A 24,445-nucleotide genomic window follows, 5' to 3' on the forward strand; every position below is an offset into this window, starting at 1 on the left:
AGTAACCACTGGAAAAATAGGAACGAAATACATAACTTTTAAGCTAGTAGAAGAGGGAAAATTGAGATAAAAATTTAATCTAGGATTTCTGTTTATAATAATTGTTTGAATCCTCCAAATGAAAACATCTAGAAAAGCTGGACACACAAAAATTTAAATATCTATTTGAAGTCATTGAAGAGCTTTCAAGGCATCAAGGACCATAGAAGCCCAAGAGCCCAGAGAAAAAAAGGAATTGTAGAGAAGTAAGCCCAGATTGCCCTCTCAAAGCATTTGCCAATTGTCATGCCAAGGCTAAGCAGCAAAACAAAGTGCTCAGGGGTTTTATGGAGATAGATGAATAAAAAATGACTAGGAGTAATAATAAATACAATATTTATTATATATCATATAATAAATATTTCAAACTTTCAATTGAGACTCCCCAAGGGTTATACCTAGGAATAGGAATATACCTGAAATAAACTAGGCTCAAAAACTGAAACTCATATGGTTTAAATAATTTTTTTAATTGAAGTTTATCCTCTGATAAATTTAATCCCTAATTGTATTAAGATGAGTTTCTCTACTCTAAATGACTTCTGGAAGCAAAAATAACTCTAATGCCCTAGCTGGTTTGGCTCAGTGGATAGAGTATCGGCCTGTGAACTGAAGGGTCCCAGGTTCTATTCCGGTCAAGGGCATATGCTCGGGTTGCAGGCTTGATCCCCAGTAGGGGGCGTGCAGGAGGCAGCCAATCTGTGATTCTCTCTCATCATTGATGTTTCTGTCTCTCTCTCCCTTCTCCCTTCCTCTCTGAAATCAATAAAAATATATTTTAAAAAAATAACTCTAATGTCTGGAGAAAAGTAACTTTACATATAACATACCTGGTATTCAATAAAAAATTGCCATGAATACTAAAATATAAGACTAAATGGTTGAAAACTAAGAGATAAACATGGGCAATAGAAACAAACTCACAGTCAATCAGTACAGACATTGTTAAAAGACATGTACTGTAGCCCTAGCTGGTTTGGCTCAGTGGACAGAGTGTCAGCCCACAAACTGAAGGGTCCAGGGTTCGATTCTGGTCTAAGGGCACTTACCTTGGTTGCTGAATCGATTCCCAGAAGGCAACCAATTAATATGTCTCTCTCACATCAATACTTCTCGCTCTCTCCCATAACCTTCCACTCTTTTTAAAAATTAATAGAAAAATATCCTTGGGTGAGGATTAACAACAACAAAAATCATATGTACTTTAAAATACATATCATTGCCCTACCAGCATGACCTATGAACCAGGAGGTCGATCACTGGTTTGATTCCCCATGATGGCACATGCCTCAGGTGGCGGGCTCGATCCCCAGTTTGGGGCCTACAGGAGGCAGTCGATCAGTGATTCTCTCTCATCATTGATGTTTCTATCTCTCTCTCCCTCTCCCTTCCTCTCTGAAATCAATAAAAATATTTAAAAATGATAATAATAATATTAAGGGGGAAAGCTGACATGATTATTTCAATTGATGTGGGAAAAGAACTTGATAAAATCTAATGCCCATTTATGATTTTAAAGACATGCAGCAAACTAGGATTAGAAGGGTACTTTCTCAACATGATAAATGGCATTTATGAAAAACCCACATCTAATACCATACCCAAAAGTGAAAGACTGAAAGTTTTCTCTCTAAAATGAGGAACAAATCAGGTATGACTGCTTTTACTACTTCTCTTTAACATTGTACGGGAAGCTCTGGCCAGAGCAAGTAGGTAAGAAAATAAATAAAACACATCCAAATTAGAAATGAAAAAGTAAAATGGCTGGAGGCTAATTCCACCATGTTATAAATGTAAGAAGTTTCATCAAAAGGTTGATGGGCTTCTATATTCAGCAGGGCTGAGATACATGTTATTGCCTGCTGGAATAGCTGAAAGCATTTCCCCAAACCTAAAGATCTGCATATATCTTTATAAATATAAATATAAATATAAATATAAATATAAATATAAATATAAATATAAATATAAATATAAAAATAAAAAAATAAATATAAATATAAATATATATAGCCAGGTCTCCTCTGGCTCCCCCATGTATTCCCAAATTTATATTTCATGCCTAGTCTCTTTATTAATTTACGCACAGCCCTTCTCCAGATCCCGGAACCCTTCTAGATGCTGAGAAACACCCCGGCATAAAACTACCTCTATTCACATACAACAATCTTATTTACAGAAAAGCCTAATGAATACACACAAACTATTAGAGTTAATAAATTAATTTAGCAAATTTACAAGATACAATATCAATGGAATACAAAATCAGTTGTATTTCCATATACAAGCAGTAAACAATCCTATATAATAAAAGAGAAACATGCAAATTAACCATCCCTCTGCTACGCTCAAGCCACACCCACCAACCAATCAGGAGCAAGTATGCAAATTAACCCAACTAATATGGCAGCAGCCTCGGAGCTGGAGTGAGCAGGAGGCTTGGGTTGCCCCCAGTGATGGAGGAAGCCAAGCTTCCTGCCTGCCCTAGGCAGCCCTGGGCTCCGCTTGAGGATACAAAGTTTCAATTATAGAAGATAAATAAATCCCAGAAACCTGCTTCCAGCTGGCTGTGGCCTCTGCTTAAGGAGGTGCTGGGAGCCTGGGTTGCCTTGCTCTGCTCAAGGCTACAAAGTTTCAATTATAGAAGATAAATAAATCCCAGAAAAAAGAAAAAAGGAGAGACTGGGAGCTTGGGTAGCCGGGGGCATGAACAGCCTGGAAATGGCCCTCAGCCCCTCACCCAGACTGGCCAGGCACCCCAGTAGGGACCCCTACCCTGAAGGGGTGTGGCCAGCCTGCAAACTGCCATCAGCCCCTCACCCAGACTGGCCAGGCAACCCAGCGGGGACCTCCACCCTGAAGGGGGTGTGGCCAGCCTGAAAACAGCCCTCAGCCCATCACCCAGGCTGGCCAGGCACCCCAGCGGGACCCCCACCCTGATCCAGGACACCCTTCAGGGCAAACCAGCTGGCCCCCACCTGTGCACCAGGCCTCTATCCTATATATAAAAGGGTAATATGCAAATTAACCCTAACAGCAGAATGACTGGGAATGACTGGTCACTATGACACACACTAACCACCAGGGGGCAGATGCTCAATGCAGGAGCTGCTCCCTGGTGGTCAGTGTGCTCCCACAGGGGGAGCTCTGCTCAGCCACAAGCCAGGTTGACGGCTGCCAGCACAGTGGTGGTGGTAGAAGCCTCTCCTGCCTCCTCAGCAGTGCTAAGAATGTCCAACTGCAGCTTAGGCCTGCTCCCCACTGGCAAGTGGACATCCCCCTAGGGATCCCGGGATGCCAGAGGGATGTTTGACTGCCAGTTTAGGCCCAATCCCCCGGGGAGTGGGCCTAAGTCAGCAAGTGGACATCCCTCAAGGGGTCTGAGACTGCGAGAGGGCACAGGACGGGCTGAGGGACCCCCCCGAGTGCACAAATTTTTGTGCACCGGGCCTCTAGTCTGAATATAATAATACTATTCACTTAAAACAGCCGTGGCCAAACTACGGCCCGCAGGCCGGATCCGGCCCGTTTGAAATGAATAAAACTATTGAAAAAAAAGACCGTAACCTTTTATGTAATGATGTTTACTTTGAATTTATATTAGTTCACACAAACACTCCATCCATGTTTTTGTTCCGGCCCTCCGGTCCAGTTTAAGAACCCATTGTGGCCCTCGAGTCAAAAAGTTTGCCCACCCCTGACTTAAAATCATTTATATATTATGGAAAAGGGATAAAATGATTTTTAAATTACTATGGGGGTTGAAAAATTATGAAAATAAAAAAAAAGTTTGAGAGTCAGAAAAGGTTGGGAAATGCTGCTGAGACATTTTGTTTGTTTAGTTGCTTTTAGCAGAATGACACAAAAGCACTCCCCTCTTCCCCCCCATCCAATTTCCCCCATGGCCCAAGATGTGGGAGTTTCTATCGCTCCAGGGGTAGGGGCAGGGAGCAGTGCATTTCAAGAGGGTGTTGCATCACATACCTCTGAGCCTGTCTCTGCTGCCACCTGTTCTGAGCTCTGTTTCCCAGAAAACAGCACCCAAAGCCCCCAAACAAGGAGACCAAATAACAGTAGAAGACTGACATGTGGTGGCAGTGGAAGGGCCAGCCACCATGTCAGCGCCATTACTCAACTCCATGCCCCTCTCCGTCAAACAGTTTTCTTTCTCAAGCCTGTGACTCCATATGACATCACAATGGGCATTGCAAGGTAAACCTGACAGGTCACTGCACATGCTGCTTGAGTCTCGTCTCTGAGCCATGCCCATCTGCTGCTCCTTCCAGCAGCTGCCCACAGTCTTTGCTTTGACAGCCAATACTTTTACGACTCTTCTAGAATCGGGCTGGAAAACTTGTCATCAAGTAGAGAGTATGGAGGCAAGGTTTCAAAGGAGCAGGACTCCCAAGCGGCCTGTCCTGCCCTACAAGCATCTTCTCTGGAGCCAGTTATTCCCTAGAGATCCAGGTATGGTGTCATATGTTCCAAATCACAAGTTACAATGGGTCAAGTACATTTGAGAAAGCTAGGATATCTTAAGTAGGTACTCTCAGAAAATGTAAGCTATATGCTTTCCTAACTCTAAGCCTTGACACATTTCTTAGTTGCTGTTGCATTGAGACAGACAAGAAGTGTCATATAGGGAAATTAAATGACCTTAGAGCAGTGGTTCTCAACCTGTGGGTCGCGACCCCTTTGGCGGTCGAACGACCCTTTCACAGGGGTCGCCTAAGACCATCCTGCATATCAGATATTTACATGACGATTCATAACAGTAGCAACATTACAGTTATGAAGTAGCAATGAAAACAATTTTATGATTGGGCCACAACATGAGGAATTGTATTTAAAGGGCCAGAAGGTTGAGAACCACTGCCTTAGAGGCTCACCCTACTCCAGAATCCATGGTCTCATTTATCTTGTCATTACACCCAGTTGACTGGATTCTCTGTGGTTAATTCACTGTAAACAAAATTTGCAAGGAATCAATTCATGCTCTAACAAAGATAAATAAAATAGGCCAGGACATTTTTTTTTTTCCTTAGAGAAAAGTTAACCTGGAAAATCAATTCAATTAAATAACTTGAATAGCAGACAAGGTCTTAGAAAAAGACATTCATGATCTCTTACCTCATAGAATTTTCATACCTCTGAGTCTGAGTCTGTCTCTGCTGCCACCTGTTCTGTGCCCTGTTTCCCAGAAAACAGCCCCCAAAGCCCCCAAACAAGGAGACAAAATATTGGGGCAACCAAAGTAATATTCTTGTAAAGCCCATCAACAAGGAAGAGGTTAAATAATATGGTATATTCATATTATGAAATAATCTGCAGTCACTATATAGATTATAACAATAAAAATAAAGATAGCCCTAGCCAGCTTGCCTCAGTGGATAGAGCGTTGACCTGTAAACTGAAGGGTCGGGTTCGATTCCGGTCAAGGGGAAATGCCTGGATTTCGGACTCGATCCCCAGTAGGGGACGTGCAAGAGGCAGCCGACCAATGATTCTCTCATCATTGATGTTTCTCTCTCTCTCTCCCTCTCCCTTCCTCTCTGAAGTCAATAAAAACATATTTTTTTAAAAAGAATATCCTACTCCTAAGTAAAAAAACAAAACTTAATAAAATAAAATAAAGATAAAAAAATTATTATTATAAGGAATAAGATATCATACTGAGCACACATTATGTGGCAGGTACTAGTTATATGCCAGCCCAGAGTGCTAAGAAAAGATTATGGCTGAAGGTACAGTTTTGGTTCTTAAAATATATAGGTAGAGTTTGACAAGAACCTTTTTCTATATGTATATAAAAACGTATTCTTTGTGTCTTAAATATTTACTCACCATTATGGTTGAGAGTCATTCATGCTATTTTGCACAGCTGACATTCATTTGTTTTTATTATTGCATTGCATTATATAACCATGGCATAACTTAGTTATCCATTGTATTGATGAACATTTGGCTTGTTTTCCGTGTTTGACTATTATAAACAATGTTGTTAAAAACATTCTTGTTCATGTACTTTGGTGGATTTACATTCCTACTTCTCCATAGCAGTGTTTCTCAAGCTTTAACATGCATAAGAATCATCTAGACTCTAGAGGGCTTATTAAATACAGGTTGCTGGGCCCTAGAGTTGCCAATTGAGTAACTTTGGAGTGGGTGCAGGCATTTTGCATTCCTAGTAAGTTTCTAGGTGATGCTCATGCTGATGCTGTTGGTCCAGGGGCTACCCTTTGAGGATCCCTGCTCTAGGGTATCTACCTAGGAGTGGACTTGCTAGGTTATAGAGTATATGTACCTTAAAGTTAGTAGACAGTGGCAAACTATTTTCCCAAGTGGTTATATTGACATTTCCACCAGTGGTGAATGGCAGACAGTTCTTGCTCTCATGCTAACATGTGGTATTGTCAGGCTCTTTAATTTTAGCCAATCTGGTATATGTGGTAATAGTATTTCATTGTGGTTTTAACCTAAATGTTTCTGATTATTAATAATTACTAACTTGTGTACACATTTGCATAAGTTAACTGGGTATTTGTCTTAAACTATATTGCTGCATTCTACTTGCTAATAGTTTGTTTAGGATTTTTGTTACCTATTTTCATGAGTGAGATCAGCTTGTAAATTTCCTCCCTCATTCTTCTGTTCTTCAGATTTTTTGGTGTCAAGGTTATGCTAGACTTGTGAATTGAGGCATGGTTCCTCTTTTTGAATACCCTGAGTTTGCATAAAATTAGAACTATTTGATCCTTCAGGTTTTCTTCGGGTGTTCCCTCACGCCACCTCCACCACCTTTTTCCAAAATTTTCCTTGATTCTTGGCCAATCATGTAATCTCCCCAAACAGTTCTGGCAGCTCTCTGCACCTAGCCTACTGTCCCAATCCTCTTCAACTCTCATTCTCATATTGCAATTGCTTACATCATGTGCTTGTGAGTTCCTAGGGATAGAGGTCAGATCTTAGTCATCTTTGTCTCCTCCACAGTGGCAGAGTGTAGCCAGCCTCTAAAGTCCCCCAAGGTGAACAGTCCTCCATGTTGTTCAAAACACCTGAATATCGTATACAGTTGTATAAGAATTTAATTCACTTGATGTCTTTGTACCAAGAACTTGGCAATCAAAAAGAAAACCTTCTGGATTTCTAGAGTCCTCCTGTATCTAGCCTTGGGGAATCTGATTCTGTATCAGATCCATTCCACACGTGGGAGTGGGGCCGCTGCACATGTTGGCCTCATCAATAGGGTGAAGGGCTGCTTAGCCTTCCCTGGCCTAGAAAGCTGGGTCTCTTCTCTGACTTGACCCTGCTCATGATGCCAAGATGAGAGAGGACTTTACCCAGTGAAGGCACACGGGAGAGAGTTGGGGGGAAAAGAAACAGAGAGTCTTTGCAGGATCCTTTCCTAATTTTACCCATCTCGAGTTGTAGAGTTAGGAAGACGTGTTTGCAGAATATGAAAACCAAAGGGATGATAGGCTGAAGGCACTATGGGAGCGGTGGTGGTTGAGGAAAGGGCATTGGTTGAAGATCTAACGTAGCCCAGCCGACATGGCTCAGTGGTTGAGCATCAACCTATGAACCAAGAGGTCACCGTTCGATTCCTGGTCAGGGCACATGTCTGGGTTATAGGCTCAATCCCCAGTATGGGTTGTGCAGGAGGCAGCTGATCAATGATTCTCTCTCATCATTGATGTTTCTATCTATCTCTCCTCTCCCTCTCAGAAATCAATAAAAACATATATTTTTTAAAAAGATCTAATGTAAATGTAGATATAGAAAGGAAAAGAGAGTTCAGATGATAGAGACTGGAGGCCCACAGGTATGTGGAGAGCCTTTAAAAGGTTAACTACTCTATACTCATAAAACCAAAATCTGTTTGACTACTTAGCAGTCACCCTCCTCCCTAAAAAGGTTTACATGAGCTTCAGAGAGGTTTTGTCCCGAATTCCCAGGTGTCTATTAGTTGGGTATTTCTCAGGCACAAGGGGGAGCCAGCTCTCTACTATCAGAGTAATGTATCATAGGCACTGAAGAGCTGGCATGGGTCTGGGATGAGACAGGGTGACTTTGATTTATCAAAACTGGTGGCAACTGAGATCTAAAATGTACAGACTGGCGTTTGTAATATTTGTTGGGTCCCACCAGTAAAGGGTTGCAGCCCCGCTAGAGTTCCTCATGTTCACCTTACAAATACTGGGCAGGGGCTGCAACTCTCAATTCATGGTCTAATGTGTGGACGTAACATCCATTCTAGTGATAAAGATCCTGGAATGCCTAAGGGGGATTGTCTTTTTCTGGGTGTCCTGTGTTGGGAACACAACTTCATCCCTTAGAATTATCTGTTCCCTCCTCTCCTTATGTTATTTTGGAGTGGAGTGTGTGTGTGTGTGTGTGTGTGTGTGTGTGTGTACCTACATGTTGGAGACAGGGAATATAGAGATGCTGAAATAGGTTTGGGTCAGAGGCCAATGAAATGGGATTGGGGGTCAGGGGAGAAGTAAACAAACCTGATGTTGGGAACAACCCATGCCACCCATCTTGTCCCACGTCTGATATACTGACTCTGATCTACTAAATTGGAAAGTTAACTTTGCAAAACAAGACATTTCGGGTTTGTTTGTTTGTTTTTTTATATATGTTTTATTGATTTTAGAGAGGAAGAGAAAGGGAGAGAGAGATAGAAACATCAATGATGAGAATCATTGATTGGCTGCCTCCTGCACGCCCCCTACTGGGAATCGAGCCCGCAACCCAGGCATGTGCTCTTGGCCGGAATCGAACCTGGGACCCTTCAGTCCACAGACTGACGCTCTATCCATTGAGCCAAACCACCTAGGGCGACATTTAGTTTTTTACTTCTGAAATCAAAATATGCCAGTGAAAGCAGAGGCCACAGGGTCAAGGGCATGAACTCCCCTAAAGTAGAGAGACTCCTTCTCCCCACCCTGGGCTGCTGGTGCCCCTGGAGACTGGGCCTCTCCCCCCACCACATCTACTTCTGGCCCAACAACCCCCTACTGGCAGGGCTGGGCTGGGCTTCACCACAAAGAAACACCAGTTCCCCGCAGGGCAGGCTCTAGAGCAGTGGTTCTCAACCTTCCTAATGCCGCGACCCTTGAATACAGTTCCTCATGTTGTGGTGACCCCCAATTTCATTGTTAGAAATTGAACATAATTAAAGCATAGTGATTAATCACAAAAACAATATGTAATTATATATGTGTTTTCCAATGGCCTTAGGCGACCCCTGTGAAAGGGTCGTTCGACCCCCAAAGGGGTCGCGACCCACAGGTTGAGAACCACTGCTCTAGGGTCTCCAGGGGGTTGGTGCTGAACTTTCAGCCTGGCCCAGTGAGGGCGCTCCTGACAGTCTCACAGATAGAGGGAGCTGCAGCCCATTGTACCTGGGCCTCTGGGAGGGAGCACCAGATTAGGAAGCTCATCAGGACTACAGGTATCACCTGTGGGGAAAGACAGGGAGAACTGAAGCCTGAAATGTGAGGTCATCAATGAGGACGAACCCTGGAGGAGCTAGCAGTGGTTCTCAACCTTGGCTGCACATTAGAATCATCTGGGAATCTTTTTAAAATCCTGATTTCGGGGCTCCATCCTCCGGAAATTCTGTTTCTTTGTTATGGGGTGAGGCCACAACATTATTAACAAACAAACAGCCGAAGCCGGTTTGGCTCAGTGGATAGAGCGTCGGCCTGCGGACTGAAGGGTCCCGGGTTCGATTCTGGTCAAGGGCATGTGCCTGGGTTGCAGGCACATCCCCAGTGGGGGATGTGCAGGAGACAGCTGATCGATGTTTCTCTCTCATCGATGTTTCTAACTCTCTATCTCTCTCCCCTCCTCTCTATAAAAAATCAATAAAATATTTAAAACAACAACAACAACAACAAAAAACACAAACAAACAAACAGAATTTCTGGAGGTGAGGCCCAGAAATCAAGATTTTAAAAAGATTCCCAGGTGATTCTAATGTGCAGCCAAGGTTGAGAACCACTGAGCTAGAGCATTCAGTATGGAAGTCAGAAGCCTCCAGGTTGGATGCAAGAATAGAAAGGAGTTATCAAGACCAGAAATTGTAATGAGATGAGGCAAGAGCAGAGAGAAGCCTTCAGCCTGACCCCCAAAACTCCTATTCATCCTTCAAGACCTAATTCAAAGAACTCCTCCCTCTTTTTCCTGACTCCCCTCTTAGGCAGAACTGAAGACCTCTTTTCTGTACCCCTGTAGTACCCTTTTCATACCTTTGTATAACTTTTGTATAACATCTATTACCACACTTTGAGGGTAATAGGAGTCCATTAAAGGAACTGAGGGGATTATACATATATAATGAATATCCTTGTTCTTTCTACTGAAAGGGCTTAGAGGCAAGGACATACCAGTAGCAGTGCGCATACCTAGCACCTAGGTTTCTAAATAGCAATCTCTAGTAACACCTACTAGAACTCCTTGGAAAATAGCTTTTTCCAGGACTGGAACTAGGAAAAGTACATGGTGAACCTGGAACATCATTTTTGTGCTCCTACATAGGAGATGACTGGGTAAACTATTGTACTTATACACATACATGCATGTAAATAATAATGAAGAAGAGATTTATAAACTGAAGTGGAGTGATTTTCAGTTAAGCAAAACACAAGGCAGAAAAGAATATAGTATGCTACCCTTTGCATAAGAGAAAAGGGGATTTTCCCCCAAAAAGAAACACAGCAAAGAGTGTTAAATACTAATGTGGATATGATATGTCACAAGGATCCAGGGGCCAGCTTGAATGAGTAGTCTTTCTGAGCATTAAAATGGGTAATGACAGGAATGGATTAAAACACATTTAACAACAACAGCAACAAAAATTCATGAGTCTATCCAGCCGTGGGCAAACTATGGCCCGCGGGCCAGATCCGGCCCGTTTGAAATGAATAAAACTAAAAAAAAAAAAAATGACTGTACCCTTTTATGTAATGATGTTTACTTTGAATTTATATTAGTTCACACAAACACTCCATCCATGCTTTTGTTCCGGCCCTCCGGTCCAGTTTAAGAACCCATTGTGGCCCTCGAGTCAAAAAGTTTGCCACCCCTGGATACTGATACTCAACAAATGTAGATGGGGTAGGGAGAGAAGAGAAAGGCTTTCTTTACAGAAGAATGCCAACTAATAAATGTAGATGGAAGCATAAAAATAGAAAACTCACCATTTTAAAATGACCATGGTCATGATTGATTCAAACAAGAATCATCAGTGGATGCTAAAACCATTGTATGAAAGACTGCTGAGGACTAGAATATGAGGAAATCTAATCAACATCATTTTGACCAAATGACCAAACATACATGACCAATAAAGGGACAGGCTAGTAACCGGTTTGGTTCAGTGGATAGAGCGTCAGCCTGTGGACTGAAGGGTCCCAGGTTCGATTCCGGTCAAGGGCAGGTACCTTGGTTGTGGGCACATCCCCAGTGGGAAGTGTGCAGGAGGCAGCTGATCGATGTTTCTCTCTCATCGATGCTTCTAACTCTATCTCTCTCCCTTCCTCTCTGTAAAAAATCAATAAAAAAAAGGGGGGGACAGGCTGCTATCAGGCACTTCCTGGTGGGATACACTGATAAAGACACAGCCTCCTCTGTGCAGTACTGCTGCCACAAAATTTAACCTGAATATAATGAAGGAAGAATCAGGCAAGCCCAAAATGAGGCGCATTCTAGGTAACAGTTGGTCTAGAATTATAAAATATCAACATCATGAAAGACAAACAGCTGATGAACTCATCTAGATTAAAAGAAACTAAAGGGACCTATAACTAAATGCAATGTGTTATCCTTGATTGGATCTTGGATCTGGAAAATAAAAACATTACAGAGATAATTGTGGAAATTTGAATATGGTCTGTATATCAGATAATTGTACTGTCTTAATTGTAATTTTCCTTGTGTGATAATTATATTATAGTTATGTAGGCGAATGCCCTTGTTCATAGGGGACACAAGCAATTTGTGTCAAGTGTCATCATATCTCCAATTATCTCTCAAATGACTCATTGGGGAAGAGAGATGAAGCAGATGTGTGAAAATGCTGTTTGGTGAAGCTAGGGAAAGCATGTGAGTGTTTATTGTCTGATTCTTGCAATTTTTCTGTAAGTTGAAATTTTTCAAAATGAAAGTGTGGGGGAGTTTACATCAAAAATATTTCGACAACTAAAGATTTACAAGCCCTCATGGAAGCCTCCTTATTTCAAACAATTTCAATACATTTACTTAGAAAGATAAAAACTTGAATCAAGCAAAACACAAAAAACACATAAAAATTGATAGATTGGACTATATAAAAATGTAAGTAAAATGTCTCTACATAGAAAACATCTACAAAAATATAGAAACAAAGACTAATAAACGCCCTGGCTGGTATGCTCAGTGGTTGGAGCACCAGCCCGCCACCAAAGGATCTCAGGTTCGATTCCCAGTGTCTGAGAAAAGGAGATTAAAAGTAAACAGTTGCAGACAGGAGGAGAGATGAGCATCTGGGAGATGAAAGATGTGGAACTTGTGCGTAATATGGAATTCCTGCCTTCCTATCTCACAAAAGGAAGATGAAGGAGAATGTCACAGATGTGCCCATCACTGGTACAGAGGAGCAGGGATTGGGCTAAGGCCTTTGTAAAGGAAGGGCAGAGGATGCTAGGGATACACATCCAAATCTAGAGAAAAAAGTAACAGGGGCACTGGAGGCTTACTAGTAGGAGGCCCACCTCAATTTTTGGAAAGGATTAACAAGGCAGAAGAATGAAACTGCATTCCTTTTTTTTTTAAGTCTATAATATGAAATTGAAATATATAAATGAGACCTAAAGCAATCCACCATTAATACTTTAGTTAATACTTTCTACACACAGATGCACAAACTTATTTTTTTAAATACATATATGTATGTATGTATGTATGTATGTATATTATTTCAGAGAGGAAGGGACAGGGAGAGACAGACAGACAGAAAACATCAACGATGAGAGTGAATCATTGATTGGCTGCCTCCCACAGGCTCCACACTGGAGATCAAGCTCCTAACCCGGGCATGTGCCCAGACTGGGAATCAAACCGTGACCTCCAGGTTCATAGGTCGATGCTCAACCACTGAACCACGTTGGCTGAGCAGCACAAACTCCTTTAAACAGAAACTAGCCCTGGCTGGTGTGGCTCTGAAGCATCGTCCCATATACCCAAAGGTCATGGGTTCAATTCCTGGTCAGGGCACATACCTAGGCTGTGGGTTTGGTTCCCAGTTGGGGTGCATAAGAGAGGCAACCAATTGATGTTTCTCTCTCTCTCTCTCTCTCTCTCTCTCTCTCTCTCTTTCTTCATTTACTTCCCCTCTCCCCCTTTCTCACTCTAAATCAATAAATGTATCCTTGGGTGAGGATTAAAAAACAAAAAACAAACAAAACAAAAATGCAAAAAAATGAAACTAGGCCACCAACTTACACCATACATAAAAATAAACTCAAAATGGATAAAGGACTTAAATGTAAGACAGGAAACCATAAAAATCTTAGAAGAATCCACAGGCAGCAAAATCTCAGACACATGCTGAAGCAATATCTTCACCGATACAGCTCCTAGGGCAATGGAAACTAAAGAGAAAATAAACAAATGGGACTACATCAAAATAAAAAGCTTCTGCACAGCAAAAGAAACCATCAATAAAAAGGAAAGCCCACTGCATGGGAGAACATAGTTGCCAATGTTATCTCCAATAAGTGTTTATCTCCAACATTTACAGGGAACTCATACAACTTAACAAAAGGAAGATAAATAATCCAATCAAAAAATGGGCAATGGACCTAAATAGATATTTTTCGAAAGAGGACATACAGAAGGCCGAAAGACATATGAAAACATGCTCAATGTCACTAATCATCTGAGAGATGCAAATCAAAATGACAATGAGGTACCATCTCACCCCTGTCAGAATGGCTATCATCAACAAATCAACAAATGACAAGTGCTGGAGAGGATGTGGAGAAAAAGGAACCCTTGTGCACTGCTGGTGGGAATGCAGACTGGTGCAGCCACTGTGGAGAACAGTATGGAGTTTCCTCAAAAAACTAAAAATGGAGGTTTTGGGGGTGGGGAGAACCAAGATGGCGGCATAGGTTAATGCCGGAGTTTGCTGCTTTGAACAACTACTTCAAAAGTGAAACTAAAAGACAGAACGGACATCACCCAAAACCACTGGAACGATGGCTGAATGGAAGTCCTACAACTAGGAGGAAAGAGAAACGCATACGGACACTCAGAGGAGGCGCAGTGCTGAAGTCAAATTCTGAGGTGCGGAGTGCGCGGAGTGGGCTGGCGGCGGAGGGCGCGGTTGGCGTTTTCAATCGGGAGGGAGTCGCAGACTCTGAGCTCCAGATCCGGGCGAGTCTTTAGGGACCCAGACTCAAACGGGAGAAGCGGGTCTGTCTGGCTTCGGTCAGAGCGAGTGCAGCTTTCTCTCCGAGCTTTGCAGCGGGTGCTGGGACTCAGAGAGGCAGAGCCCCTGGGGACAGGACTGAGAGCCGCCATAACTGCTCTCTCAGGCCCACCCTGTTGATCCTGTGCGACCCACCCCGCCCAAGCCCTGCACAGAGGCATTTGCCGGATAGCCTCAGGCAAACGCCAGATTAGCACCTCCCTAGAGGACAGAAGTTCTCTCACTGCTGACACAGCTGATTCTCATAGCCACTTGGCCTGGAGGTCAAACCCTCCCTGGAATTAGCTACAACAATCAAGATTTAACTATAAAACCACAAACAAAGACCACTAGGGGGTGCACCAAGGAAGCATAACAAAATGCGGAGACAAAGAAACAGGACAAAATTGTCAATGGAAGATCTAGAGTTCAGAACCACACTTTTAAGGTCTCTCAAGAACTGTTTAGAAGCCGCCGATAAACTTAATGAGATCTACAAGAAAACTAATGAGACCCTCAATGTTATATTGGGGAACCAACTAGAAATTAAGCATACACTGACTGAAATAAAGAATATTATACAGACTCCCAACAGCAGACTAGATGATCGCAAGAATCAAGTCAATGATTTGAAATGCGAGGAAGCAAAAAACACCCAACCGGAAAAGCAAAATGAAAAAAGAATCCAAAAATGCAAGGATAGTGTAAGGAGCCTCTGGGACAGCTTCAGGCGTACCAACATCAGAATTATAGGGGTGCCAGAAGATGAGAGAGAGCAAGATATTGAAAACCTATTTGAAGAAATAATGACAGAAAACTTCCCTCACCTGGTGAAAGAAATGGACTTACAGGTCCAAGAAGCGCGGAGAACCCCAAACAAAAGGAATCCAAAGAGGACCACACCAAGACACATCATAATTAAAATGCCAAGAGCAAAAGATAAAGAGAGAATCTTAAAAACAGCAAGAGAAAGAAACTCAGTTACCTACAAGGGAATACCCATACGACTGTCAGCTGATTTCTCAACAGAAACTTTGCAGGCCAGAAGGGAGTGGCAAGAAATATTCAAAGTGATGAATACCAAGAACCTACAACCAAGATTACTTTATCCAGCAAAGCTATCATTCAGAATTGAAGGTCAGATAAAGAGCTTCACAGATAAGGAAAAGCTAAAGGAGTTCATCACCACCAAACCAGGATTATATGAAATGCTGAAAGGTATCCTTTAAGAAGAGGAAGAGGAAGAAAAAGGTAAAGATACAAATTATGAACAACAAATATGCATCTATCAACAAGTGAATCTAAGAATCAAGTGAATAAATAATCCGATGAACAGAATGAACTGGTGATTATAATAGAATCAGGGACATAGAAAGGGAATGGACTGACTATTCTTGGGGGGGAAGGGGTGTGGGAGATGCGGGAAGAGACTGGACAAAAATCGTGCACCTATGGATGAGGACAGTGGGTGGGGAGTGAGGGCGGATGGTGGGGCGGGAACTGGGAGGAGGGGAGTTATGGGGGGAAAAAAGAGGAACAAATGTAATAATCTGAACAATAAAGATTTAATTAAAAAAAAAAAACAAAAACCTAAAAATGGAACTCTCATTTGACCCAGTGATCTCACTTCTAGGAATATATCCCAAGAAACTAGAAACACCAATCAGAAATGATATATGCACCCCTATGTTCATAGCAGCACAATTTACCATAGCTAAGATCTGGAAACAGCCTAAGTGCCCATGAGCAGATGAGTGGATTAAAAGACTGTGGTACATCTACACAATGGAATACTACTCTGCTATAAAAAGGAAGGAACTCCTACTATTTGCAACAGCATGGATGGAACTGGAAAGCATTATTCTAAGCGAAATAAGTCAGTCAGAGAAAGATAAATATCACATGATCTCACTCATTTGTGGAATATAATGAACAACATAAACAGATCCAAGGACAGAGAAGCATCAATCAGACCATCAAACCTCAGAGGGAAGGTAGGGGAGGGTGGGATAAAGGGGAGAGATCAACCAAAGGTCTTGTATGCACGCATATAAGTATAACCAATGGACACAGACAGCAGGGGAGTGAAGGCATGAGCGGGGGTGGAGGGGAAGGGGGGAGAGGGGAGAGGCAAGGGGGGGATACGGACACATATGTAATACCTTAATCAATAAAGAAAAAAACCCCAGAAACTACTCTAGTCATTTAGGTATTTTATAATTACTGATTTAAGAAACCTATCTCTTAAATGGATGGAAATAACACATTTTAAAGGGAAAAGGGAAATGAGAAAATAGGATTTGATTTACAACATTTTAGTTGGCATACAATGGCAGGAATTTAGACAAGATGGAACAGAACCTGCAATCAGAGGCTCCCTCCGTGTTCCCCATTCCTGAGAGTCCTGTGCCCCCAAATCCCACCCCTCTTTTTCTCTCTCTAAATGGCTACTTTGATCTCAGAGAAGGTCAGCATATTGAACTCTATGCTTGGGTGAGGGTTAAAAAACAAAAAACAAACAAACAGAAAGCTGAGGGTGAGCTGCCTTTGGAGTGTTAAAAAAAAAAAAAAACACAAAAAAACAAACTGATTCTAGCCCTTTGTGTGGGAGTTCTGGGGTGGGTTTGGGGTAAAGCCCTGAAATGTCTATTGTTTGAAAGCATCAGTTGGAGATTCTGATGTACAGCCAGGCTTAACTCTGCTAAATAAACCATTGGAGAGGGCCACCTGAGAAAGCTGAGGGTTTCCTGTCCCTGGAGGCATTCCAGAGAAAGCCTGTCGATCACTTCAAGAGCAGCGTTGTGTATTTAGGGGTGGTCTTGGGGACAGGGATGCGCTGGGTTCCTTCCGAGGTACTTTTCTCAAGTCCCAGTTCCCAAGCTTGTAGTTCAATTCATACGAAAGTATAATTGAGTCTGAGGTACTCTTTACCATGATCCTTTAAATGGAGGCCTTTCCTTCACCAAAAATATATCTGCTGCAGCGGATGCTAATTTCAGGCACCGTGACTAAGTGAAATGAAGGATTCCAAACAATGTGGGCATGGAGATCTTCCAGTTGTTCCTTAAATCAGTGGCTTCCAAACTTGGCTGATCTTCAGAGTCATCTGGGAAGCACTTTAAAAAGACAGATTTTGAGGCACTACTCCAGAATTACTGAAGCTGATTCTTGGGGTAGGCATGGTACCCTGAAATGGGTGGTTTTTTAAAAACTGCGTTTATTTGGGCAAACTACTGTGGTTATCTTCAGTTTTTGTTTTGCCATCTGGAAAAAACAAGAACACACACAAAAAAACAGACAATAATACTAGCTCCACAAGTTTTTGTGAAGGCAATGGGTATAAAAGTAAATTGTCAGTGATAAATTATTATGCAGGTGATAATTATTTTTAAAAATATATTTTTTATTTCAGAGAGGAAGGGAGAGGGAAAAGGAGAGAGAGATAGAAACATCAATGATGAGAGAGAATCATTGATCGGCTGCCTCCTGCACACCTCCTACTAGGGATCGAACCCACAACCTGAGCATGTGCCCTAACCCAGAATGAAACTGTGACCTCCTGGTTCATAGGTCACTGCTTAATCACTGTGCAATGCCAGCTGGGTGGTGATTATTATTATTAAAATTGTTATTGAAGTTGGGTCAGTGTGGCTCAGTGGCTGAGCATCAACCCATGAACCAAGAGATCACTGGTTCAATTCCCGGTCAGGGCACCAGGCTTGATCCCCAGTAGGGGGCGTGCAGGAGGCAGCTGATCAATGATGTTTCTCTCTCATAGATGTTTCTCTCTCTCTATTCCTCTCCCTTCCTCTCTCTCTGAAAAAAAAAATCAATAAAAACATTTTTAAAAAATTACTATTGAATAAGATGACAACAAGGATTCAAGAGGGAAGCCTGGGAGAAAGGAGAACTGAGATCTGTAAAAGAGAGAAATGGGACTAAGACAAAGCAAAGTAGAGGGAAACAGAAGCTTAGGCAGAGAGCAGATAGAGTGTTAGTACCTTCAGCACTTCCTGAACTTTTCCAGCCATTTGCACCATGATGGTCAGAATTGATTCAATGTAGGGAACAAGCAGGAATCATAAGACAAGAAGAGGACAGTAGACTGCAGGTGAGGTGAGGTGAAGGGGCTCCTGGAGTTTCCAAAATTAGGGACCGTGGTCTGACAGGTCAGAGGGTGAGGTCGGATGCAATTGGCATCTTATAGTGTCCAGGCCATGGGTCTCGGTCACCTAGAATGTGGACATGGCTTGCCCCTCCTACTGGACGGTCTCAGCATCACATTGCCCCAGCAATCCAACAATTTGCTCAACATCTGCTTTGTCCAAGTCCCAGGTCAGTGGGTTGACTTCTCTGTGATTGGCAGGATTACATCATACCCAGACAACTAGAGGGAAGCGGGGACAAGGATATAGACAGGAAGCCAAAGCTTCATTCATGACTAATGAATTGGATGTAGGAGGGGGAGCAGGCACGGTGTTTGTACACACATACACACACACACACACCATGGACTTAGCCTGCACTTGGTACTCTGGGCCTATTAGCGAAAGAAGATCAGGAAGGAAGATGGGAAGGAGGAGGAGAAAAACAGAAACCCAAAGTGGAAGGAAGTCCAGATGAGAAATGATTTAGGAATCAGTGCAGAAGGCCAACATGAAGAAGGGTCTCACCTCCCATTTGTAGGGCTCTCGGGCCACAATCACAAGTTGAAACCATTTTGTGCCTGATGTGGTCCCATGTTGTGGACACACTGTCCTGCCTGCCTCTGCATCCACACAAGCCTTTCTGTCCCACGGCCTCTGCTTCCAGCGGTCAGGGCCTTATCTGAGCCACAGTGATGACTAACCCAAGTACCCTGGCTCTTTTATCTGCCCCCGCCCCCTTCCAAGCCCTCTACCTGTACCCTTTCCTGGTCTCAAAATCATTTGGTAACCCCAGGGGAGCTTCTGGAATCCCTGTTTACAAGCACCTAGCCTCCCCAGTCCCTGCTTTGCCCCTGAAGAGGAAGACCCAAAGTTCATTACTCTTGCCTTTTGGTATAATGACCTCTTTCTGGATGGCCTGGAGCCTGGAAGTACAGAATCACACCCAGTCCCAGTCAGTGAGAGTCCCTGGGCAAAAGTGCTCTAGGACCAGGAATGAATCAGGAGGCCAAAGGGTCAGCAGAGGTCAGAGGGCTGGCAGGAGGCCAAAGGGTCAGCAGAGGTCAGAGGGCTGGGGCCATGGCTTGATCACATGTTCAATGCACACAGTAGTCCAGTCATCTGTGCCCTACTTGCCCCAATTCCCTCTCCTCTCAGAAGGAAGAAAGCAGAAGCTTCAGAGCCCCAGGGGTGTGCACACTGAACCGGATATTACAGGGGAAAGCACCACATAAATAGAAATGCTGCAAAAAGAATTAGAAACCAAAGCACTGTCCTAAATACATCAGCCAACATTTATTTACATTGAGCAATGCGCTTTTCCCATACAGGATCGCATCTGGTACAGTAACACTAAGAGGACAATACTAACATCCTCCCTTTTCAGATGATGACATTGAAGCTCAGAAGTTGTCAGTTGAAGACCACACACATCCAGGTTCTGACTCCAAATCTTATGCTCTGCCAGAGCATGAAAATACGTGAGGATTCATCAGATGGTTATCGAATGAGTGAAGTAACTGACAAATTGGTGCAAATTAATAATCTCTCCTGCACACAGTGCTGTAAGATTTGTAAAGATCGTTCCCCAACGTTGTCTCATTTGATCCTCACTACAGCCCTGTGATGTTGTGGACTCTGATTTACAGGTGGGAAACCTGAGACCTGGATCAATCCATTTCCCCAAGGCCACACAGTTAAGTTGAAAAGGTAAGACAAGACAGGTAAGTCGTTGCTCTTTAAATTTCCCCCTAAAAACCCAGGACTCTTAATAATCGCTGTATCTCAGGCTCTTACCATTCCAGGTACATAGGAGACCCTCAATAAATATTTGCTTAAGAAATGAAAGAGAGACTGAAGGAATAAATACCACGTCGTGAATGGAGAAAGGACTTCAAAGCTGACGCAGTCTACAAGTAGGAGATTCTTGAAACAATTGTCTCCATCACTCTGTCCCCTCCCGCACTCTCGGCTAATTCCATCGGAGGAGGGAGGGTGCCAGAGACCCCCACGCAGCGCCTCTCCCGTCGCCCCCGCGGGCTCCTAGGACTGAGCCGTGGGATCTGAAGGAATGGGACCCGGGGGGCCGCCAAGGGCAGGGTCGTGGGAGGAGCTCCGAGAAAAGAAGGGAGGTGCGGGAGGGGCGGGGGCAATGACGGCAGCAGGAACCCCAGCGGAGCGGGGCGGGGGCCGGAACGTCTGGCCAGGCTGCGGCGGAGCGAGCGGGGCCAGCGCTGCAGAAGGCGGCGGCTCGCGCGCCGGAACGGTCACATCCCGCTGCAGGCGCCGGCGGAGACGGCCGCACAGCCTCCCGCACCCGCACCCGCACCCGCACCCAGGCCGGCGGGCAGGCGGTGCACCGCCCTTGCTCACGGACAGACTACGCCGCCGGTCCCAGCTCTGGGGGCCCTGCAACCAGCGCTCGCTACGCCTCCGCTCTCTGCCCGCAGCTCGGCCCCGTGCTACCCGCCTCGACGGGCCCGGGCCGGGATGGGGTAGGGGCCACACCACCAACTCGGGCGATGGGTCGCCCACTAGGCACCCCCCCGAGGCCTGACCGACCGCGAGGACCGGCGGAGGTGGGTGTGGGCAGGGCAGAGCCGCGCACTGGGGGCGCCTGGGTGATGCGGAGGCGAGGAAGGGTTGGGAAAGGGGGCGCTCTGGGCCGCGGGGCGTCCGGGAGAGTTGTTACCCACACGGGCATTCTGGACGGTCCTTGACCGCCACCCCCAACTCCTGCCATCTCCAGGAGCCCCGCCTGGATGTCTAGCGGATGCCTCGGTGCCTCCTAGCGGACTCGGTGGGGACCATGGCTTCGCTGATGCCCCTCTCCCCTTATCTAAGTCCCACGGTCCTCCTGCTGGTCAGCTGTGACCTGGGCTTTGTGCGAGCAGGTGAGTAAAGGAGATCGAGGTGGGAACTGGCCAGAGCTAGCCTGTGGGTGGAAACCTGTTAACCTGCTAACATGCCGGCACTCACAGACCGGCCTCCATCTCCTGTGAATGTGACAGTCACTCACCTCAGAGCCAACTCGGCCACTGTGTCCTGGGACGTCCCAGAAGGCAACATCGTCATTGGCTACTCCATTTCCCAGCAAGTATGAGTCACCCTTCTGCTCCCCGAACTTGTGTCCTTGGGTCTCTGAATATCCCCCCCACACACCACCATCCCCAGCTCCCTGCCAGCGGGGGGAGACTCTGGGAGCTATTGTGCCCTGCCTCCAGCTGCCCTTTCCACCGTATTCCCTTGGCTTGGGTATTCAAGAGTGCTGGTTTGAGCCTGTGGCCTGGGAGTGGGGTGAGGCCGCCCTTCTCTCTCTCATTGTCTTTCGGAAGCGACAGAATGGCCCAGGACAGCGGGTGATCCGCGAGGTGAACACCACCACTCGGGCCTGTGCCCTCTGGGGCCTGGCTGAAGACAGCGACTACACCGTGCAGGTCAGAAGCATCGGCCTTCGCGGGGAGAGCCCCCCGGGGCCCCGGGTGCACTTTCGAACTCTCAAGGGCTCTGACCGGCTGCCTTCAAACAGCTCGAGCCCAGGTGAGGATGTTATTCCCCACTCCCTAACGCTTTGCATGCTCTGGCTTTTTATCTAGACTTAAGCCTCTTGTTTATTTCTCCAAAGCAAGCAACAGTCTAGCTTAGATGAAGAGAAGGATGATTTAATTTGTTGTACTGCCAGGAAAGGAAGGGAAGCAGGCTGGCAGGCGACTGGGTGTACACAGGCTGGTAATGAATCCCTTGGAGGAAGGGCTCTTAAGCTTCCTTTTACCCAACCTCAGTTCCCTGCAGCTGCAGCTTGTGTGAGCAAGTGCCTGGCCCGTAGCCTTCCTGCTTTTCTGGCCTGTGACCACTTGGTTCATCAACAGCTTCCCAGAGAGGGGGGTAATGCTGTGATGGGCCTACCCTGACTCTACTCCCCGTTATCTCCGTCCTTCACTGTCTGCATAGACATACCTCTCTAGCTACTCTCCACACCCAGAGGCTGTGTCCTTCCTCCTCAGGTGACATCACAGTGGAGGGTCTGGATGGAGAGCGACCACTGCAGACAGGGGAAGTGGTCATCATTGTGGTGGTGTTGCTCATGTGGGCTGGTGAGTAAGCAGCTGGACAGGGGACCAATGATTGAGGGAACGGGGCTCAGTGAAGGTGGGGGGAGGTGGTGAAGGTTGCTGAGAGAAAAGGGGGTGAGAGAAATGGAGTGGGAAGATGCTTAGTTGAGAGGGATTAGCAGAAATTTGAAGAGAGGGAGAGGAGGTTATGGGGAGCCCAGAGAGGAAGACTAAGAGGGTGGTGCTTGTGCGTGGGCACCAGGAATTCAAGGATTTTCTTCTCAGATTCTCTATCAACTGTGGGCACCTCACTGCCCTCTGAGGATGTGAGTAGGGAGGTTGGGATCAAGGCTCAGACTGTGTTGTTGTGTTTCAGCTGTCATCGGGCTGTTCTGCCGTCAGTACGATATCATCAAGGACAACGACTCCAACAACAACCCCAAGGAGAAAGGGAAGGGGCCAGAGCAGAGTCCTCAGGGAAGGCCAGTGGGGACAAGACAGGTGAGGTGGGGCCTGTGAGGGAGGGAAGGGTGAGATTTTGCCTCTAGGAGCAGTCAGGGAAAAGGGAGAAAAGCAACGAGGGGCAGGAAAAGTCCCAATGGAAATTTGGGATGGAGGTGGTATTTCCTTCCAGAAATTTAGAGACTCAAGTAATTTTCATTCACAGAAAAAGTCACCATCCATCAACACCATAGACGTATGAATGAAGAAACAGAACCAGAAGAGAGATGCACTAACAACCTGGGGATGGGGATGGGGTCAGGGAGAGCGTACGATGGTGATCAGCCCAAGATGGAAGGATCCCACAGTATCCCAGAAGATAATGACACTCCCACAATCTCAGGCCTGGTACCCATCCTCTTTCCACTGTGAATAGGGCCAGAAGGTAGGTCTGTGCCCCTGGACTTGGGGAGAGGATATCAGATGGGGTATGTCTTTCCATCCCCCAGGTCCAGGGGAGAATCACTTGTTCAACCCTATCCCATTAGGTCCCAAATGGAGCCCCCATTTCCCCTGTATCAGGACTCTCAGCATTCCCTGCTGCCCCCACATCTTGCCTCTGGGTCTCAGAGAGGGGTTTCTGTGGGTACTCCCCCTCTCCCAGCAAATAAATAATGACAGGCACTGCACTGCACTACTCCAATGTCTTCCATGGAGCCTCAGGTGCGCCCCCTCTCACTTGGTAGCACCCCCAGCTGCTGGTGATCTCACTCCTTGGACATTTTTCCAATAAAGGTTCTTGGACAAAATGGAGCTGACTGTATAGTATGCTGAAGACGTTTCCCCATCTTCTCTGACTACAAGGGCCCCTCACACTACCACCCACTCGACGGGAGCAAACTCTCATTTTAAAGTGTTTGCTTTGATTCTCCAGCCTGGGATGGGTGGAGAGGGGCCAGAAACGGGTATAGGAAACCAGAGCCCTAGTTCCTTTTGCTTTGTTGGGCCAGAAAGGGGAGAAGGAAAGAAGAGGATATAAATTCTTCCTGTACCAGTGGAAACTAAAGTTACATCACATGAGAGGGTTGGGAGCCTTGTCATCAGCAGCTCAGCTCCTCACCAATTATTCCTGTGACTCCTCCATCAAACCTGAGCTAGTTTTCAGAAAAGGACTGAACAGTGTCTTGGGACAAATGAAAGAGCAGCTACACTAATGGATCCCTCGGTGCTACGTGCTCCTCCTGTGTGTTCCTGTGCCTATTCTTCCCTGTCCTTACTTCCCCTTTTGTCTCTCTCTCTGTTCACTCAGT

The 24,445-nt window shown here is 45.2% G+C and overlaps 2 protein-coding genes across 5 annotated transcripts; one reads left to right on the plus strand and one right to left on the minus strand.

Annotated features, from left to right (window-relative positions):
• Positions 1-9,380: 9,380 nt before the first annotated feature.
• GCKR (glucokinase regulator) lies at positions 9,381-21,346 on the minus strand (the record flags this gene model as incomplete). Its single annotated transcript, XM_081100796.1, is given in 5 exon segments — positions 9,381-9,503; positions 18,748-18,756; positions 18,760-18,845; positions 18,848-18,884; positions 21,335-21,346. Coding segments are annotated over 5 exon segments (267 nt in total).
• FNDC4 (fibronectin type III domain containing 4) lies at positions 20,818-23,944 on the plus strand. 4 transcript variants are annotated; one of them, XM_081101457.1, is made up of 7 exons: positions 20,818-21,221; positions 21,392-21,536; positions 21,624-21,739; positions 21,936-22,182; positions 22,647-22,736; positions 23,071-23,195; positions 23,362-23,944. In XM_081101457.1, the coding sequence occupies exons 2-7, from the start codon at positions 21,416-21,418 to the stop codon at positions 23,395-23,397; spliced, it is 735 nt and encodes a 244-aa protein (XP_080957583.1). In that variant the 5' UTR covers positions 20,818-21,221; positions 21,392-21,415; the 3' UTR covers positions 23,398-23,944. The 4 variants fall into 4 exon arrangements, with proteins under 4 accessions (XP_080957583.1, XP_080957584.1, XP_080957585.1 ...); XM_081101458.1 differs by having other exon boundaries at positions 21,978-22,182; XM_081101459.1 differs by having other exon boundaries at positions 21,984-22,182.
• The last annotated feature ends 501 nt before the right edge of the window (positions 23,945-24,445 follow it).

Source organism: Myotis nattereri (assembly GCF_964212035.1).
Source record: "Myotis nattereri genome assembly, chromosome: 10".
NCBI lineage: Eukaryota > Metazoa > Chordata > Mammalia > Chiroptera > Vespertilionidae > Myotis > Myotis nattereri.

Bases quoted from the DNA above. Each gene is read 5' to 3' on its own strand.
- FNDC4 (XM_081101457.1), top strand. From the start codon at position 21,416: ATGCCTCGGTGCCTCCTAGCGGACTCGGTGGGGACCATGGCTTCGCTG. The intron at 21,537-21,623 runs GTGAGTAAAGGA...CGGCACTCACAG, and splicing joins CCTGGGCTTTGTGCGAGCAG to ACCGGCCTCCATCTCCTGTG. The intron at 21,740-21,935 runs GTATGAGTCACC...GTGGCCTGGGAG, and splicing joins GCTACTCCATTTCCCAGCAA to TGGGGTGAGGCCGCCCTTCT.